Source organism: Humulus lupulus, chromosome 3 (genome assembly GCF_963169125.1).
Source record: "Humulus lupulus chromosome 3, drHumLupu1.1, whole genome shotgun sequence".
In the NCBI taxonomy this organism is placed as follows: Eukaryota; Viridiplantae; Streptophyta; class Magnoliopsida; order Rosales; family Cannabaceae; genus Humulus; species Humulus lupulus.
The window spans coordinates 4,743,661-4,764,085 of NC_084795.1; the positions used below are offsets into that span (position 1 = coordinate 4,743,661).

Consider the following 20,425-nt stretch of genomic DNA (forward strand, 5'->3'; position numbering starts at 1 on the left):
ATTAATTATACCAATAAGAGTATTATAAAAAATGTTATTATAATAATAAATAAAAATTAACAAAATTTATTTAATAACGAGTACTTTATCAACTAATTCCTCGTAATTATCCAAAACCAAAACAAACCATTTTAATTGATACATTATATTAAATACTTTTTTTTACAATTTTGCCTTTTACTCCTTCCTAATCTTTTTATTTACTATTTCGTCCTTTTCTTTCCTTTTCAACTAACCAAACTCCTTTTTCCTATGTTTTTATTTACCGCTCTTTCCGACCACAACGCCCATATAACTCCATTCTCCCTCACAATACTCCTTTGCCTCTCTCTCTCTCTTCTTTTCTCCATTTCTCTCTCTAGAAAAACCCATTTCTCTCTTCTCTTCTCATCTCGAACTCGATTCAATCAAAACCAAAACTCTAAATTGGAAGAAAAATCTACATAAACTGAGATGGGATTACAAAGCCAATTAAACGACGTGTCGTCTGATTCGATCCCACTCCTGGTGGTGGCCCTCATCGCCGGTTGCGTCAGTCACGTTCGCTCCGCCGTCTTGGGCCTCGTCCATTTCCTGGGCCTCTCCCGATTTGGGCCCGACCCAGTCGACGACGGCGCCAGCGGCTTTTTGGGAGCCGTGGGCTCCGGACTCGCCGGCTTAATCGTCCTAGCCAACCAGCTCAACCTCAACCGCGCCTACTCCTACCCTTACCGCTCCGACGCCTCCTGCGGTGGAGGCTCCGATTGTGTGGTCTGCATGTCCACCTTAAGGACTGGGGAACAGGTACGCAAGCTCTCCTGCCGCCACGTGTTCCACAAGAATTGCTTCGATGGATGGCTCGAACATCTCAATTTCAATTGCCCTCTCTGCCGTTCGCCGCTCCATGAAGCCAACTTCGACGAGAGCGTGGCGCTCACGCGTCGCCGGCGCGTCGGCGCCGATCTCGTCTCGTGGTTTTCTCATCGGTGAAGTGTCGTATCCGACGGTCAGGATCGATCGATCGCCGCCAGCCTCCGATTATAATGATGTGCTGGTGCTTTTTTTTTTGGGTAGATTTACAATTTTCCTACTTTTTTTTTATAATTACTTTTTAGGTTTATGGCAGTTTTGACTGAGGGCTTTTTTTCTTTGCCACTTTTTATTTTTAATTTTCTTTTTAACATTTTTCTTTAATTTTTTTTTTTTTTTTAAAGAGCTCGTTGTGGAGTTTTTTTTTTCAGACTGCCTGTAAATTTGTCCCTTTTTTTTTCTTTCATATAGAATAATAAGAAAGAGGGATCTCTTTGTAAAAAAAAAAAGATAGTAAATTAGTTTTCGTTTTATTTTGTTATTAGTATTTAGTTGTAATTATGTTAACTAATATTAATAATTATAAAAAGTGCTTCTTAGTAGTTTTTTTTGCCACATATTCATGAACAAAGTTTTTTAGCTTTGCTTTTGGTATTTTAGAAAGTAACAAATTAAAAAAAATAATTATTATAAATAGGGCTAACATTAGAAAAAAAAATGATGGAGATAGAGATGTGTTTGGCTGTGCAATTAATTCTAGTGCCAAGTTGCAAACAATTGGAAGCACATAAGATCAGAAGGTGGTAATATTGATTTTTATTTTTGACCAAATTAGAAAATAATAATAATAATAATAAATGGTTCTCTGCTTTTTTATTTATTTATATTTTATTTTATTTAAGTTTTTACTGTTGTACTGATTAATCCTTGTTAATATGAAAAAGGAAGGGTGAATTTTTTTTATCTACTTGCAAGAAAGTCACTTGTAAAGAAATGAAAAACACATCAAAAGTTCGAAAATAAAACTACATAAAAATTGAACAAAAATGTTATTATATCTTCTTTTATCTTACTATTAGATCGAAAAAAAAAAGTGATTAAAACCTCTTTAATTGGTTGATCGGGTGTAGAAATATAGTGTTTTTTTTTTCAAAGTCACTTTGCACAGTAATCTTTTTTTTCTTAAACAATCTCAATACTCGTAAAGATATTATTAAAAATTCTCGATCATAAAAATTCATTATCTGTTTGGACTCTATATTTTGACAAATTACTTTTGGAGTTCGTATTTTACAAAATAGTTCAAATAGACTCATAAACTCAATTTTAATAATTTTTTTTAACTGAAATCACAAATAATTTACCAAACTAACAACTCATAACAAAAACACAACTACTTTACCTAATATTCAATTTTTTTTAGTTCATCAAAATCAATTTAGGGTTCTATTACAAAACGCAATGTTCATTCAAACAATAACAGTTAATGAGACAAAACATATGATCTAAAAAAGTATAACAACTCATGACAAAAACACAACTATTCTACCTAATATTCAATTTTTTTTGTTCTTCAAAATCAATTTAGGGTTTTATTATAATCATTTTACGAAATACAATGTACATTCAAACACTAACAGTTAATAAGACAAAACACGTAAACCCAAATAAATATTTTATAAAATAACCTAGTTTTACCAACTATTCTTAATTGTATGAACATGAAAGAGAGAGAGAAAAAAAGTTAATAAATGTTAAATTGGGTAGATATGCAGTGTAGTGTAGTGTAAGTGGAATGGGACCATGAATGAAGAGGCATCTATTGTGTATCGTTTTCAGTCTTAGTTGTTAGCTGCGTTTGGACACTAATAAATTGCATGTTATGTTGCCCAAGATTTCCCTCTTTATATCTCATTTTATTACCCCTTTGCTTCTATTCAAATCACCTCCTTCTTCCTATATATATATATATATATATATCACTATCACAACATCATTCTATATCAATCAATTTTCAATATTGTTTTGGGTGACTCATTATGAGTTGTAATCATTTTTTTTTAGATTTTTTCGTAAATATACATTTTTGTTTACTTTTTTTTTTTTTTACAGTTTATACTTTTTTTTTTAAAAAAAATAAGTTATTAAGTTTTCAAAAATACGATTTTCAAAGTTTCATAATTAAAAAAAATGATTTTTTAGGAAAAACAACTTGAAAATAATTTACTAGATAAAGAAATAATAATATATATACATCAGAATAACTAAATTTCAACAAATAAAAAAAACTAAAGACAACTTGAAAACAACACAAAAAAGAAATAAAGACAAAACCGTAAAAATGTAAAAAAAAAAATTAAACCGTAAAATTGAAGAAAAAAAATGTTTGACTGTAAAAGCATAATTTTTTAACGAAAAATAAGTATTTTATGTAAAAATCTGTTTTATTTTTAGGACTTGAATTTAAGCATAATACTACATATCATTTTTTTTTTGTCACAACTTTTTTTTTTTATGAGAATTTGTATTTATAATTGTAAATTTTGAAACTTAAGAGATAAAAAAATTATAAATTTGAAATAATTAAGTTTATAAAAGTTAGAAATGGGTAAGCCATATTTTTATATATTCACTATTAAAAGTTCATATTTTTAAAAAAACCCCTCACACATATTAGCATCTTCCAAGTCACTAAAGTGGCATTCACATTAGGAAACTCTTTTGGGCTTTACTTAAATCAGGAAGGCCCACATTATAAGTAATCAGGCCCAAGATTTTTAAATGTCCAACTAGTATCTTGGGCCATAGGATACTTGTATTTACTTATGGTGTTGTTTATTGGATTTTATTTGCAACAATGACATAATATATTATATTTACATATATGCCATTTTTATACCATTTTTTTGTTTTATATACTGGTTTTTGTAATACAAACATACAACCTTATTTTTTTTATTTCGTTTTGAGCATTGTGTAATAAATTAAATTATATACATTATTTTTATTATATTTTTAATTGCTGATAATGGATCTTTGAAACTAATTATCTCTCTCTCTTCTATGCAACTTTAAAAAAAAAATGTCGGTCACACCGTTGGTTGTTTGAGCTCAAGAGTGGTACCATTGCGACCTACTCTTAAAGGTGATCATTTTGATAAGTGGGAATCATAAGTTTTTTCACTGTCACCAGAGAAGATAAACGGAATTAAAAGTAATATTTTTGTTTATAAAAAAAATCGAAATGTGTTGTATTTAAAAAGTAACTATGTAGTTGCTTTTTAATTTGGTTAAACAAAAATTCATAATAAAGAACCAAAATGTGTATTTTTTTTTATTACAATTCAAAAGCAACTTCTAAGTTTTTTTTTGTTTGATTAATAAAAGAAACACTATTATTTACATGTAAATTACATTAGTGACTAAAAAATTAATTAAAAATTTGTATTAAAAAAGTTATTATATAGTATACTAAAAGTAACTTTTGATGATAAGCTATATAACAATTTGTTATACTTCATTATATCTCACTAGTTCCTAAAACAAGTTTGAATGTAACATAAAAATTTCTTAAATAATAAGACACTATAATATAACTTAAAAAAAAACTAATCAATATTTTAAGATAAAAAAGTTTCAACAAATAAATTTAGGAGGTAACCATATCTATATTAAATAATATGCTCTAAAAATAATTTTTTTTGTTAAAAGTAACAAATTGGTAACTTATTTCCTTTATAAGTAACCAAAATGTTACTTTTGAAGACTCAGAAAAATAGAAAATTCAGGATTTCGGGAATGTTTCCAATTCAGATATATTATTTTTGAAATCGAGTATTTTTTAATGATGTGACAAGGTATTTCTGTAAATAAAATTTTGTATGTGATTTTTGTAATTATCCTATGTTATATGTATATAATTGTAAAGTTCCCAACTAAATATAACACAACATGGAGACTTACAAAAATGCATGCAACTTAAAAAAAATAAGGTTGGAAAAAAAATTAACAAAATATGGAATAGCTAAATTATAAAAACATGGTGGCAAAGAGTGGAAAATACAATGTAATTACAAAACAAAAATACATTTCTTTTCTATAAACAACATTTAAAGATTGATTCGTAACTAAAATACAGAATATTTCTAACAAAGATTTACATAACTAATTTAAAAAATTTGTGAAAAAACATTTTTGTAAACTAAAGTTTATTAAAATGCTAGATTGCATAAAATAACTAGATTTGTAATGAAAGTTGTGGTCGGCAGTGGTCAACCAAGGGCATGAGGATAGATGGAGAATGACTATTATGCGAGTTTATATAACATATTTTCTACATGTATACATATATTAGAAAATTCTATGGTAGGGTGTGATATGTTAAATTGTAAACAATATTATGAGCATCAAATCTATATATCAGATTCAAAACAACAGTATATGTTCATACAACAATCTAAGAACACATTTTATTTAGAGCATTGAATTGAATATATAGATATAAAACATACGTGACAATGAGTCTCCAATGTTCATCTTTGAATCTCTCACGATCTACACAAAGATGATTATAAAATAGCAATACAAGAGAGAACTTATGGAGAGCAACCCTTACCAAAACCACATGCATTTCTCCACCCAACAATATATATGTTCTATATATATGTCTCGTATGCCTTCTTACCCTAAGGGGTATATTGGGCCTATTGGACTTATATTACTAGATATGGTAGACTATGGTTTAATGGGCCAACCTATAGTTTTTAGGGTGCTACCATGTGCCTCAATTGCAATTAGATTAATATTAATCATCCCATTATGGTCTTTAACTATTCGTAGAAACTCTAGAAAATGATTGTGATAATAGAATTATGTTTGTAATTATATTAGTCCATATAAAATTCTAACATGATATTTGTATCACATTCAAAAATCACAATCAAATCATTCATTGAGATTGTACTACGATCTTGGTCATTTATCATAATTGTATACTCTGAATGAATGGTCAGGATCGTACCTTACTGGTAAGCAAAAATTTGATACAAAATATAATTCAATTTGAGAATATCAATCAATATCTATGATATATAAAGTAATTCATTCAATATTTACATACATAAATTGAGTTTAAAGACTATATCAGTTAATATATCTATGTACTAAAAGCTGGTTAATTATTTTCTTTATTTATACGAAATTAGTGTAAAAAAAGAAGAGATTGAGCTCATTAGTCCTGTGTTGAGAGTGATTTTGTATAAGGGGTTTTGAGCTAATTGGAGATTGAGGGATTAATCCCTAATATCATTCTAGTGGATTTGACTAGTGATTTTGTCCCTGCCTTAGATGTAAGATCCTTTATGATCTTAACCAAATATTTATTGTTTGACTATGGGTTTTACTTTTTCATAGTGTTTGCATTAGGTTTTTTTCTTTTTCTCAACATATATAATTGTCAAATTCTTAAGTGGGTGTTTAATGTAGAACCTCACACTTGGGGACATCTTTAGTGCTTAAAGCCAAATTGATGGCTCATTAGGCTGGCCTATGACCATGAGATTGGACTAATTGAAAGCGATTAATTATGTGGTGTTGGCACCATTAAATAAAGAAAATTGCCAAGGGGCACCATTAGTGTCCAACAGCACAAGTAGATGACATACCGTTATTGATGCAATCCAATATCGAATCTCAATTATTTGAATTTAATAAGTATTATGAAATATCGCTAACCAATCATGAGGTGGTGTTGGACACCTATAACAATAATCATAAATAAAGTTGTGATGTCCTTTAAAGTATATGTTTTTTTTTTCTAATTTAAGATTTAAGAATGTGAGATAGCTTAGTTTTAGCTAAAATTTTGATTTGGGTTTTCTTTGGGGAAATTTAAGGGGAATTGAGATCTATTGATGAACCTTCAAAAGAGAATAGTATCTTAACCCTAATATACACCATTTCACCCAATAATAAAAAATAAAAAGAAAATCTTACCAACTCTCATAACCGAATATACATCAATTGATTGATTTTTTTTTTTCTACCCTTTTTTTGCTCTACTGCTTTTTATTGTTTTCTTCTTTTGGCAGTTAAAGCTTTCAATCAGATGAAGAAAGAAAGTCCAAAAAGTGTAATAACAAAAAAAGAAAAAAAAAAGAAAAAGAAAAGAGAATCCTATGGAATTTCCAACCCTGCCTGACTACTTTAGATAAATCATAATAGTAAAACGACAAAAAAAATATATATACAAAATAAACAACAACAACAAATAAGAACCAGAACCAAAACAAAAGTTTCTTTTTTTATATTTAATTCATTAGAAGAAAAATAAAAATAAAAATAAAAATTACAAGATAGGTTGTAAGTTATGCATGCCTGGTAACACTTACTTAAAAACAACAAACCTTAGTTTCCTAAATAACATGTTTACCACGTATGCATCTCTTACATCCCATGTTTAGTAACCTTAATTAAAGTAAACCCAATTAAAAAGAAAAAAGAAAAAAAACATTAAAAAAGGGCAAAAACTTAATAAAAATACAGAGACGAGGTTAAACATGTAATAAAAGCAAAATTAAAGGACTAAAATGTTAAAAAGGTAAAATAATAATAATCGGACCGGCTACCCTCAATTCCCCTGGCGATGCAATAATAATGTCCGCTCTCCCGATTCTGCCCCTTATATTTGGGCGAGAAAAAAGCTCAGGAGAGCGCAATTGCAAAGCCTATTAGCTTTGGGTTTTTTTGTTGTTGTTGTTGTTGCTTCTGTTCAACTTCGACACGTATTTACAAAATTGCCCTCCTCTGAGGAACCCCCTCCGCCGCCTTTATCGTCTTCTTCGCCGCCATCCGGCTGCCGGGGTTGGTTTCCGGCGTTGATCATGATTGCACGGTAAGTGTTTGTGAAAATGTCAATGAGAGAAAAGAAAAGAAGAAAAGGTAAGTGAGGGAGTTTAAAGGTTTGAAGAGAGGTAGTAAGTAGCTATAGGGTGTCTTCTTCTCTGGCTATGGCTAGAAAAAGAGAGAGTACAAGAAATTAGAAAGAGGGTTGATGAGTATAGGGGGTAAGAGGGGGGACATGATGGGTCATATATAAAGGCATAAGTGTAAGCTTTTTTTTTTTTGGTTCATTATATCAATATATGACTATGAATGAATGAGTAAGTGGGATTTGTTTATTATACCCTTTAACGAGTTAATAATATAAATTTGTTTTCCTTAAAGTTAGGTTGAAAATTCTTGGTCCAAGCTGAGAGGTAAGGGCATGTTTGTGGGGAATGCAAATAACTCCACTAACTCGTTTTCCAAGGCTCTTGGAATTTTCATATTTATTCCCATGGAGGAGAAGAAAAGGTGGAGTTGATGGGGTTAGTTTGTCTGTGTGTATGCGAACGTGGCTGCTTTGCTTTGCTTTGATTTGCTTTGTTTTACTACACTCACTCTCTGGCTCTCTGCTGCTGCAGCAGCACCGCACCAAAAAAATTGGTGCACTAATAAGGCTGTGTTTGTCATTTTCCCTTTTCTCACTAAGCTCAAGTCTCAAGACATAAGTTTTTATGGCCAACTTTTTAGTTTTATTACCTTATTATTGAGTGTTTGGGAAAGAAAGAAATGTATAAATATATATATATATATATATATATATAGAGAGGAATTTTCTTAGAGGGTCACTTTAAGCTCTACTGGTAGGACTCTCAGTGTTCTCGATTCGTGAACAGTTTTCGACGTGATTTTTTTTTTATCACTATATATATTGTAGCTATTTAGAACATCCTGCAAATTTTCAGAAAATTTCGAATAGTTTACAGTACCGAAAACTAAGTTCAAACATGCTGTTGCACTCGGGACTACTTTTTTTATTTGTAGGAAAACAACATGTTTGAACATAGTTTTCGGTACTGTAAACTATTCGGAATTTTCTGAAAATTTGCAGGATGTTCTAAATAGCTACAATATACACGATCATAAAAAAAAATCGCGCTGAAAACTGTTCATGGGTCGAGAAAAATACTGAGAATCCTACCGGTAGGACTTAAAGTGAAACCCTATACGAGAATTGGCGTATATAAATATATATATAATTATAGTTGTAGTAATTGTTTTTGTTTTTGTTGTGGTGAATGGTGAGGCATGTATTGGCGCATTGCCTAGAATGCTGTGCATGGATTTGGGGTGCTCCTAAGTGAGATGTGTATAGAGAGACTACTATTATTGACACCAAAATTTCAGCTAACCCCACCCACTTGGGACACTTGCTTTGTTATGTGCTGATTGTGGAGTATGATTAAGCAATGAATCACTGTTCAGAATATGGAGAAACTCAATGAAATCTCAGATGCAAATTTCAATGATGAAAGATGAACAAGTTAGATTTGTGAAAAGAATAATATAAGGGGAACTTGCATGTAATGTATTCATATCGATTGTTGTTCACATAATGTCAAAAATGAAATACGTGTGCCCTATTATTCGCAATGAATATTATTTAGAAAAATTGGCGAAAAATGATATCTTTTTCTTAGTGATTTTGTACTTTGGTCTACTTTTGATAATTTTTTGTAAAATGACCCATGTTTAAAATTTAACCAGATGTCTAAATTTTTCGTCAGGCTATTTGAATTTTTCGACTGCCTGTCTAAGTTATGATAGACTATTTTAAAAAAAATTATTATAACTATGTTAGAGTGCAAAAAGACTTTATAAAATATGTCATTTTGCCAAGGGACCCTATTATTTATGATAGTGTCATTTTTTTTAAAGTCAAAATTTATCTTGGAAATCAAATAGGATGTCGAGAATTTTTGATATAGTATTTTTGAATTCTTTATAAGGTGTCGATTATTTCCGATAGGGTGTTTGAAATGCCATTTTGCAAAATGACTATAAAAAGAAGATTATTTTGCCAAACACTCATTTGTAAGTGGTGAAATGTTTATCTTCAATCATTTATTAGTAGGTTTAACTTGTATATATATGATCATTATTAAAACCTTGTTACTTATTTCATCAGTTAATAGTGTAAATATCACCTCATACCAAATATGAAATGAAGTGTTGAGGTAATTTTATTTAAGAAGAAAGTTACTCAATAATTTGGCCTTTTGTAGCTACCTTCTTCTAGCTTCACAGTTATGCAAAAAAGTTCAATATTATGAATATGCTTATGTAGGGACACTAATTACCATCTAATTATCATCTTTATCTTCATGTAAAGTTTGTATAATTTATTATTTACTTAATCTAAGAGTTGATATATGTATATGAGTAATTGGTGAAAATGACATATTTTTTTAAATTATTTTGCATTCTGGCCTAATTTGGATAATTTTTTTACAAAATGAGTTCTGTTTCAAATTTCGACCAGCTGTTTGAAAATTTTCGATCAGTTGTCTGAAGCGACGGAGACCATTTTACAAAAAATTATCATAACTAAAATAACTTTAAAAAATAGATCATTTTATTAAAGGACTCTATATATAACGTATTATGAAAAGAATGAAAAAAAAATAAAGCACAATAGAATAATTATCAAATATCTTAGCATATACAGTTTATATATGCTGAGAAGATTCAGATTGTTGATCTTGGACAGAAAAATGGAAGTGTTTTTTTTTCTTATTTGAGAAAAAAAAAAAGGGGATTCTCATAGCTTATACCTCAATTTTTTATATACAAAATATATTTATACATATTTTTCAATAAAAATAATTTTTGCAAGCTTCTTTCAATACCTTATTAAATTAATAAGCACTTCCAATGGTTATCTTAATCACATTATGAAATTTAAAGTTTTACTTTTGCACAAAAGCAAGAGAAACAATATTCTAATGAAAGAAAAAGCTATACTTTGTTACAAATAAATAATTGTTGACAGCCTTTATAAGCAATTTGCAATTATTTGAACATAATATATGGATTGTGTTATTAATTGCTCAATTAATTTTACTTGGATAATGCATTTTCCTTTTCTTTTCTTTTATTTTTATTTTTTATTTTTTTTCTGTGTAGAGTACATTAACACAGCCTTAATTATATATATGGACAAATAATTGAAAAGGGTCATTTTCCATGGACAGAAATGTGGCTAACATGGCAATAACTTTTGGGTGATAACTTAATAGTGGAAGAAGAAGCTTAGAAAATGGATAAGCAAAAAAATAAGAAATAATTGGTAAAAATAAACTTTTTTATAATGTTATGTTGTAAAATAATATTTTTTTAAATAATTTTTTGCAGAATAATTTTTTTTTTATATCAGATCGAGAATTTCTAATAGAGTGTTGAGAGATATAACGAGTATTATAATACTATTTTATAGAAAATTATCAAAAACAAAATTATTATGAAAAATAACTATTTTGTCAAACCCCAAATATAAATTTGAAATAAAAATAAAGCAAAAAACAAAAGAAAATTGAGAGAACTACAATTCACATTAAAGTTTAAACCAAAAGCAAAAGATACAATAAAGCCAATCCATCAATTTCTTATTATAACATAAGTCAGCGGTTTTAGGATTCTCTCTTTTTCATCTTTTGCTGTTCAGTCCATTATTGCCATGTTATTTTTTTTTTTTTAAATAATAATAATAATTGTTGAAAAATGTTATAAAGATATTTATAAATTGACCAAACTAACCCCATCTTCACCTTTTTCTTTTTTCCCACCTGAAAAGTGGGTGGACGGTCTTGATCATTTGGTGGTGCGCCAATCTTTTTCAAATCTCCTTTTCAACTGATCCAAGCTCGTACAGCCGTTGATCTCGATCAACGGTTGAGATTGATTTGGGAGGCAATCACCTGTTTGAAGTTGACCTGTGTACATGTTGATGACGTGGCAACCATGATAGAGTGGAGTCTAGGGCTAGGGAAGTACCTTGGTGGGTATCTTTTGTCTTCTATTAAGGGATTCAATCTCAGCCGTCCAATCAGATCGTGCTTTTTTGTTTTGAGCCGCTAGATTTTTTTTCACGTCATCATTACGTCACGTTCTCGTCGAGATTAACTCTCAAATTTGTTTAACTTTTTTTTTTCTTGGTGATTACTATTTTTTTTATTTTATTTTTATGTAAACATGGAAAAATTTGTTAATGCTACATGTCAAATCTACAGAGAAAAAATATAAAAAATTATCATTGACATTAATTTCCAACAAAACCAATAGTGAAAAAAGTGAAATTTGTTAAATCAAGGGTGGTTAGGGTGTGATTTGATTAGTTTGGAAACTAATAAAATGACATATGGAGTTTGAAACACTAGAGATAAGACATGCTCTATGAAAACTTAAATACCAAATAAAGTGGAAAAAAAAACATTATCTTGTTAACTAACCATAAATATAAAAATAATTTTCCATACTATTTGAAATGAAGAATTTTAGCATCTATAATTAAAGGAGGTCCTTATTAAAAAAATATGCTTTAGTTAATATATATTTGGAAACTATGCTCCAAATTTGAAATTGGTCGACAAAGCCATTAGCATAAAAGTCCCTATTGCTTGTCTTTCTCTTTACCTATCTAGTCTCTCCTTCTTTGTATTTACTCGTGCTCTTTAATCACCCACCATCACGATTTAAGGGTGTGATTGGTAGAGTATCTAAATCCAACTTTATCATTTTAAAAACTTAAAAATAGTGGGACCTACGATAATAAGTCATTGGTATGATATTTTTGAAAATAAAATTCAAATCAGTATTCTAATTTTGTGTTATAAAATCAAAAACAAGAAAATCACGTTTTCTCTCATTCCAAATCATTATATCCTAAAATCCTAAAAATCTATCACTATTTTATATTTTTAGATTCCATACCAATCACATATTCAGTTTTTTAAAACCCAAAAACAGTTTTCAGATACTGAACCAATCATATTTTCAAACTATAAATTCAGATTTTATTTTAGAAACACACTTTTTGAAAATGCAATTTTCCAATCACGAACCAATCATTTTAAATGTGTAGTAACTTAACATATGAAAAATTATGCTTTTCAATTTTGTTGTTATGTTCAAAAAAATTGTATTTGGTTAATTTTGGTGCTAAATTAATGAAGTTTTAATGTTAGCTTAAAAACACCTGAAAAATAATAACTGCCACTATTGTCGAATTCTCATCCAATTACATAAATCATTAAAATTAGGGTAGTTAACCGTTTGGTACCCTGTGTTTTTACAAAGTATCATTTTGGTACCCTCTGTTTTCAATAATGCTCATATGGTATCTTGTATTTTAAAATCGTACATATTTGGTACCCTAAACTCAAATTTAATTAAGGGTAGGTAACCATTTGGTACCTTGTGTTTTTGCAAAGTATCATTTTGGTACCCTCTGTTTTCAATAATGCTCATATGGTACATTGTATTTTAAAATCGTATATATTTGGTACCTTAAACTTAAATTTAATTAATAAATTTTTTACCAATTTAATCAAAATGATATCAATTATGTAAGTTCCAAATTTAAATTTAATTATTTAATTACATATAACTGATAACAGTTTGATCATATTGACAAAATTTTATCTATTAAATCTGAGTCTAGGGTATCAAATATGTATAATTTTAAAATACAAGGTACCTTATGAGCATTATTGAAAATAGATGGTACCAAAATGATAATTTGCAAAAACATAAGGTACCAAATGAGTAAATTCCCTTAAAAATATATTAAGATAAAACCCTAACTTAAGTGTCGGGATTAATGGTGGATGAGTGCATCGCCGGAGTTAAAGCCATCAAGGTGGGTTAAGTGTGTTGTTGGGGCGCACAATCTTTGTTAACAAGGGCGAAAGTATTCTTACCTCTAAGGGGCCTTAGCCCCCTCAAATTTTGTGTCGGGGGATTGCTCTCCGAATGCGAGAGAAGAACAAACGAGAGAATTATAAGAGGGGTATTTTGGTCCAATTATGATTTAGAAGCATATTTTCCCAATTATTTGTAACTTAGACATGTTTCATAAACATGATATCCTATCCTTCATGCATAAGAACTCAAATTGGTCTTGGAAAGAAGAAAGGAAAAATAAAGGACCACGTGTAGTGCAAGTAATTAATTAGAAAGAAAAAAAGAATCAATGATTGGATACTCAAGGAGGAGAAAGAGTTGAATTGATAGTAGTAGATTTTGGTAGAGTGTCAAATGTGGATGGGTGGGGGGATTCCCATAAAGCGCCAAGTGTCTCCGTAGTGTCGGGTGATTGGCGGACAAGAAGCGGCGCGTGAGGCCTCGGTGGAATGCGTGAGCCGGCAGTGGGCGGGACCCACCAGGAATCGTCTTCAGAATTGATGAGATCAGATCAGATCAGATCAGCCACCACTTGATTTGAGCCGTTTCAAGGCTTTTTTTTTGTGTGGAGTTGGGCTGGCTGCCCATATACGGCGCCTATAGATATACACGTATTACACTTCTCTATCTCTCTCAAACCCAAAAATATTATTCAACCAATTCATTCAAACTTCAAAAAAGTGAAAGAAAGAAAGAAGAAAAAATAAAAGTGTGGATTGATTCTGCACGCCTTGGCATTGGATCCCGTTATTGATATTCATGAGGCTATCACTGTTCAACAAGAGAAGAGGAGGAAATGTTGTTATTGGTGTAATTTAATATCTTATCACATATATATTGAATTTAATAAGAAGATGTTTATTTTGAGTAATTGAGTTGTATTGAAAAGTGTAAATAGATTTAAAATTGAAGTAATATTAAACTCTTGTGTATAAAAAAATTTACTTTACTTTTAAAATACATGTGACGTTCACACAAATTATTAACTTTACTCCCTTAAAATTTGAATTAAAATAGTTTTAGATTATCATTCTCATATTTATTTTACTCCATACTAAACACCTATGGAGTATCGCTAACTAATTATGAAATACCATTTCATTTAGTGTTGGACACCATAAAATATCAAATTACAACATCCTCTTTTAAAGTTGCCCTATTTTATTTTTTATTTATTTTATTTCAACCCTCTCTTTATACTCAATTTGACCTTGTTTATTATTTAGGTAAATAAGTATTTGGTAGTTTGCGTTTTATCAAAATACGTACTTGGTAGTTGGTATTTTATGTGTGATTTGAAATTATATATATTTAGTACTCTCGATTAAAATTGATCAATAAATTTTTATCAATATGACTAAATTATTTTTAGTTATATGTAATTAAATAATTGAATTTGAATTTAAAATTCAAATAATTGAGGATAATTTGGCTGTATTGATCAAATTTTGAGTATAAAGTACTAAATATTTATGATTTCAAATTACATGGTATAAAATAAACATTATTGAAAATGTAATGTATTAAATTTATATTTCGATAAAACACAAATTACAAAATATTTATTTATCCTTATTATTGATTTACCTTTTCTTTAATTATCTAGAGAAGTTCATTTTACAACTTTACAATGTTATGCTTCTCCACCAAATATTGATCAAACCAATCGATTACTGAATAAAAATTCATTCTTATATAATCTTCCCATTGAGTTGTGTCTATATATTTGTATGAAAATGATTATTCGCGGCCAAATTATATATATTTTTTTATTTCATTAATATATCTAATTCTATTTTTTTTAGCAATTTAGGTACATTTGTTGTTTATTTTATTTATTTCTTATGATTCCAATTTACATTAAAAAAAATCGGCAAACATATCAAAATTTTGGCCTCTCATTACTTCATTTTCGTTACCTCCTCAAATAAGTATATTCTGGATAGTTTCATTAATTATTTATAAAAAATAAATTATGATTAAAAAAATTGTCCTATTAGAGATTGAGTAGGATAAATTTGTACAATTTTTTTTTTAAATGTTCCTAAATTATATCATGTGGATTAATTTGATAAGTGGAATTAATATTTCTAATACTCCATAATTACAAAACCAAACCACATAATACAAATTATTCAATCTCTTTTTCAAGAATGATCTGATTATAATCCTATCTTGAATCATTTCATAATTTCAGCAACATACTAATTTGAGAGATTTCTTTCTATCAAAGAATCATAAACAAAATTAAGTGTATAAACACAAGTTAAATTTGTCATCATCACAAAGATTATTATTCTCAATATTTGATTATTATTGAAACAATGAATTATTTATTCTCCTTAAAATCGTGAAGAAATCTTCAAAAATGGAATGTCGGCCACTTGACCATTGCTAAGGTTAAAATAAACATATTTAGATTTTAAATAAATATTTTGAGAATAAATTAATTAATTAATTAAATTTGTTATATGTTTGACATATTGAAAAAAATTAATGTAATTTATAAATTGGGATATAAAATTGGAATAATAGCCTCTTTTGTCTTTTAAAAAGTTACTTGGCGGTGGATTGTGATGAGGATCTGTTTGGACTTTTGATTTCGATTTATGAAGTTGGTTTTTCCCTTCTTTTTTTTTCCTCAAACATCATCATTGAACAACATGCAACATTAAATCTACTTCAAGTGATTTTTGTAATAATATTATATTGACTTATATTGTATATTATATTTAGTATTAATTTTTATTAAAATATTATATATCATTATATATTATAAATGTGAGTTTCACATAAATTATTAGTTTCGGTTAGATTTAATATAATTTTTATTATTTTCTAACACAATTAATTTTAATATTTTTTAATATGTTTATATTATTATTTTATAATATAAGACTTAATATTAAATAATAATTAAAAATATAATAATAATAATAAATTAATATATTTTTTAAAATAAAACTAAACAACCGTGCTTATATTACTTTTATCTACTTTACATTTATATATATAAATATAAATCAATAACAAATGTAGTTTTATAAAAAATCAAACATACACTTTGTGTATTTATATTTTGTTCAATTATTCTTGCACTTACAAAGGAATACTTGTCCTTATTGAACTCTAGAATTGATTAACTAATTTATTAATTTAAGTTTTTAAAAAGTTTTAGGTGATGGTTTGGTTTAAATTAAATTCAACACACACACAAAGTCAGCTTGGCCCAAACTTAGGGTCTCAAGTTAGGTTCCAAAATCATAAATTAAAATCAATAATTTTAATAAATTTATAAATTTAAAGACCGTTCAAATGAAATTTCACTTAGGCCTAAAAAAATAAAGATTTCGTCTTAAATACACATTTTTAAAAAAAAATATGTTCTCAAGTTTTCAAAAATACAATTTTCAAAGTTTCATAATTATTACAAAATACGATTTTTACGAAAAACAACTCACGGGACCAACTAAACATCAATAAAAAAACCTAAAAATAACGTGAAACCACAAAAAAAAAACTAAAAACAACTTGAAAATAACACAAAAAAAGAAAAAATCGTAAAATTGAAAAAAAAAAAAAAATCTGACCATAAAAACGTAATTTTTTAGTGAAAATTAGTATGTTATTTAATTTTCCCAAAAAAATATCATGGCCACCCTTGAATTCACAATATATAAATATTTTTTTAGCTTTTGTTTTGTATATTGGTGGAGAATATTTTTGTTCATATTTTCTATCTAATGTTGTTATTAAATTCTACAATAATTATTCAGCAAGTGTATTCATGGTCATTAGGAAAAATAATATATGTATCTTTGTAAAACATGCAAACATTGAAAAAAAATGGCAAAAAGGAAAAAAGATTAAATTTTATGGAATTACAAAGAATCAAGAGAATATAAAGTCATTGTGAGAATTCAATAATTGCTAATACACATGTAATGATTATTTATAGATGATAAGTAGAGACTATTGATTCATTAATTACATAATTATTCTAAGTAAATTGATAATTATTATTATTTAAACACGTGTAATTGCAAAATTATGATTATTTATAGTAAATTTAAAGCCATTTACATAAAATTATGAACAATAAGTTCATAGGATAATTCTATGGTAAGACCTTTAAAAAGAGCCCTACCGTAGGACTCTTTTGTGTTCTCAACCCGTGAATAGTTTTCGGCGTGATTTTTTTTTATGACTATGTATATTGTAGTTATTTAGAGCATCCTGCAAATTTTCAGAAAATTCCGAATAATTTACAGTGTCGAAAACAGATTATTGCACGCATGACTAATTTTTTTATGTGCGTAGAAAATAACATGTTTGAACTCAATTTTCGGCACTGTAAATTATTCAGAATTTTCTGAAAATTTGCAGGATGCTCTAAATAACTACAATACACATGGCCATGAAAAAAAATCGCGCTGAAAACTGTTCAAAGGTTGAGAACACAGAAAGAGTCCTACGATAGGGCTCTTTTTGAAAGTGCTACCAACAAAATTTCAAAGTTCATATTAGACAAAATGCAAATCCAATCATTGTATAAGAGAAAGCAGCATTGATATCAATAGTATACAAAATTTAATCATTATATCTTCCTTTGAGATTTTAATTAAATAGTTATAAATTTGTTAACTAACAATAGGGTGAGATGTTTTAAGTTGAAAGTCTTGAATTTTGATCGAGCCAAAGCTTTAAGATAAAAAAATATTAATAAGAAATTTTTTTTCTTTCCTCTAAAGAAAAAGAGATCGAAGGTATTGTTATGCTCGACTAGTAGTATTTCATAAATTTATTAGTACTACAGGTAGTAAGGAATAAGAACTATGTCCCATCAATCTAAGAAATAATAGTATGACTTGATCCACTTCGAATTACAAAAATAAATAACCTTGTAAATTCATCGTTTGCCACCATTCTACCACGACTTGTGATAAAATTAATAAAAGATTAATCCAACAATGAAAACATATGGGTCCGTTTGGTAAAATTTTTGTTTTTGAATTTTTTAAACACAAAAATAAAAATATAATTTTATTTTTGTTTCTTTATTTTTAAAAAATAAAAATATGTTTGGAAACTATTTTTGTTTTTTGTTTTTAAAAACAAAAAATAATACACGCGTTTAATAACTTTTATTTTTATTTTTTGTTTAACAATATAAGGTGTTGATTTGAAGAAGAGAAGAAAAAAAGAAAGGAAAAATTGAAAACTGTTTAAATAAAATTTTGAAAGTGAAAAAATTCTATTTTTAAAATTTAATAAATTTTAATTAAAATTAAAAAAAATAATAAATAAAAATAAAATTACCAAATACATTTTATGTTTAATTTTCAAATTTTTAATTATATAAATAAAAAACTATTTTTTTAAATGTTACCGAACAACACCTATATGTTTAACTATTACACCAATCTAGCAATATAGTCATCATGGCTAGTCTTCAACCTAACAAAATTTGTGAGTAGAAGAATCAAACTTCCAATGTACTGAATATTGACCAATCCCAGAAGAAAAGAAGTAGAGCCCATTTCAACATCTTATCAAATTAATTAGATGGAAAATAGGAAAATAACTAACTTGTTATGAAAATAAAAGTAACTATATATATGGGATAAAGATCAGTCATACATACCCAAAAGTGTGAACTAAAAAACAAAGAAAATTCAATTTATTTGGAGTTATAAAATGATACCACTCAAATAATTACTACAAATTATTAGGTATTTTAATATAGTTTTATATTATCTACCACAAATGCTGGAATAGCTCAGTTGGTTAGAGCGTGTGGCTGTTAACCACAAGGTCGGAGGTTCAACCCCTCCTTCTAGCGTTTTATAATATAGTCACCCATTAATTTTAAAAATCATTTCTAACACTATTTCTCAAATACTCCTTTTTTTTTTTTGACGTTCTTTGATTTTTTGTATTAAATTCAATAATCTTATTTTATCTTGTTTTCATATATTTTTTTATACATATATTTTTTTATTCAATAATATATTTTTTAGAAAAAAAGTCTTATTTTAACAAGTTTTTATACATTTTTATATATTATTTATATGTATTTTTTAGAATATAAAAAAGAAAAAAAATGTAAGAATAAGTTGAAAAATATATATAATATATATTAATTTTTAATAAAAATTGGGTGTACTAAACAAATTTTGAGGTGCAAATATAGGAGTCGTTTGGTAACACTTACAAAAATAATTTTTTATTTAATTAATTAAAATTTTGAAAATTAAAGATAAAATAGTATTTGGTAACTCTATTTTATTTATTATTTTTAAAAAATTTAATTAAAATTCATTAAATTTTGAAAACAAAAAATTTTCACTTTCAAAATTTTTTTAAACCGTTTTTGACTTTTCATTTTTTTTTCTTCTCTTCTTCAAATCAACACCTCGTGTTATATTGTTAAAAAAAATAAAAATAAAAGTTATCAAACGAATTTATTATTTTTTTATAAAAAAAGAAACAAAAATAAAAATAATATTTCTATTTTTGTGTTTAAAAAATTCAAAAACAAAAATTTTACCAAATACTTCTTTCATTTTAAATTATTTCATTTTCAATTTGATAAATAGTTTAAATTTATTTTAAATGTCAAGTAGCTGGAATAGCTCAGCTGGTTAGAGCGTGTGGCTGTTAACCACAAGGTCGGAGGTTCGAACCCTCCTTCTAGCGTTTTCATTTTCTCTAATTATTTCAACCTTTTTTTTTTGCAAATTTATTTAACTGTATAACTCATATTTTGTTTTTTGTTTTAATTATTTCATTCTATTTTTTCCCCATATTTATTTAACTATATTACTCATATTTTCTTAAAATTTCATCATAC

The 20,425-nt window shown here is 27.5% G+C and overlaps 1 protein-coding gene and 2 non-coding genes across 3 annotated transcripts; all 3 read left to right on the forward strand.

Annotated features, from left to right (window-relative positions):
• Positions 1-302: 302 nt before the first annotated feature.
• On the forward strand, positions 303-1,391 carry LOC133821863 (E3 ubiquitin-protein ligase RHA2A-like). Its single transcript, XM_062254025.1, has one exon. It carries the CDS (start codon positions 454-456, stop codon positions 967-969), a length of 516 nt encoding a protein of 171 aa, XP_062110009.1. The 5' UTR covers positions 303-453; the 3' UTR covers positions 970-1,391.
• Positions 1,392-19,340: 17,949 nt separating this feature from the next.
• TRNAN-GUU (transfer RNA asparagine (anticodon GUU)) lies at positions 19,341-19,414 on the forward strand. Its single transcript has one exon. It is a non-coding gene; the product is annotated as a tRNA-Asn (tRNA).
• Positions 19,415-20,197: 783 nt separating this feature from the next.
• Positions 20,198-20,271, forward strand: TRNAN-GUU (transfer RNA asparagine (anticodon GUU)). The gene has a single exon. It is a non-coding gene; the product is annotated as a tRNA-Asn (tRNA).
• Positions 20,272-20,425: the final 154 nt, after the last annotated feature.

Excerpts from the sequence above, each read along its gene's own strand:
- LOC133821863 (XM_062254025.1), top strand. The coding sequence starts at position 454 with ATGGGATTACAAAGCCAATTAAACGACGTGTCGTCTGATTCGATCCCA.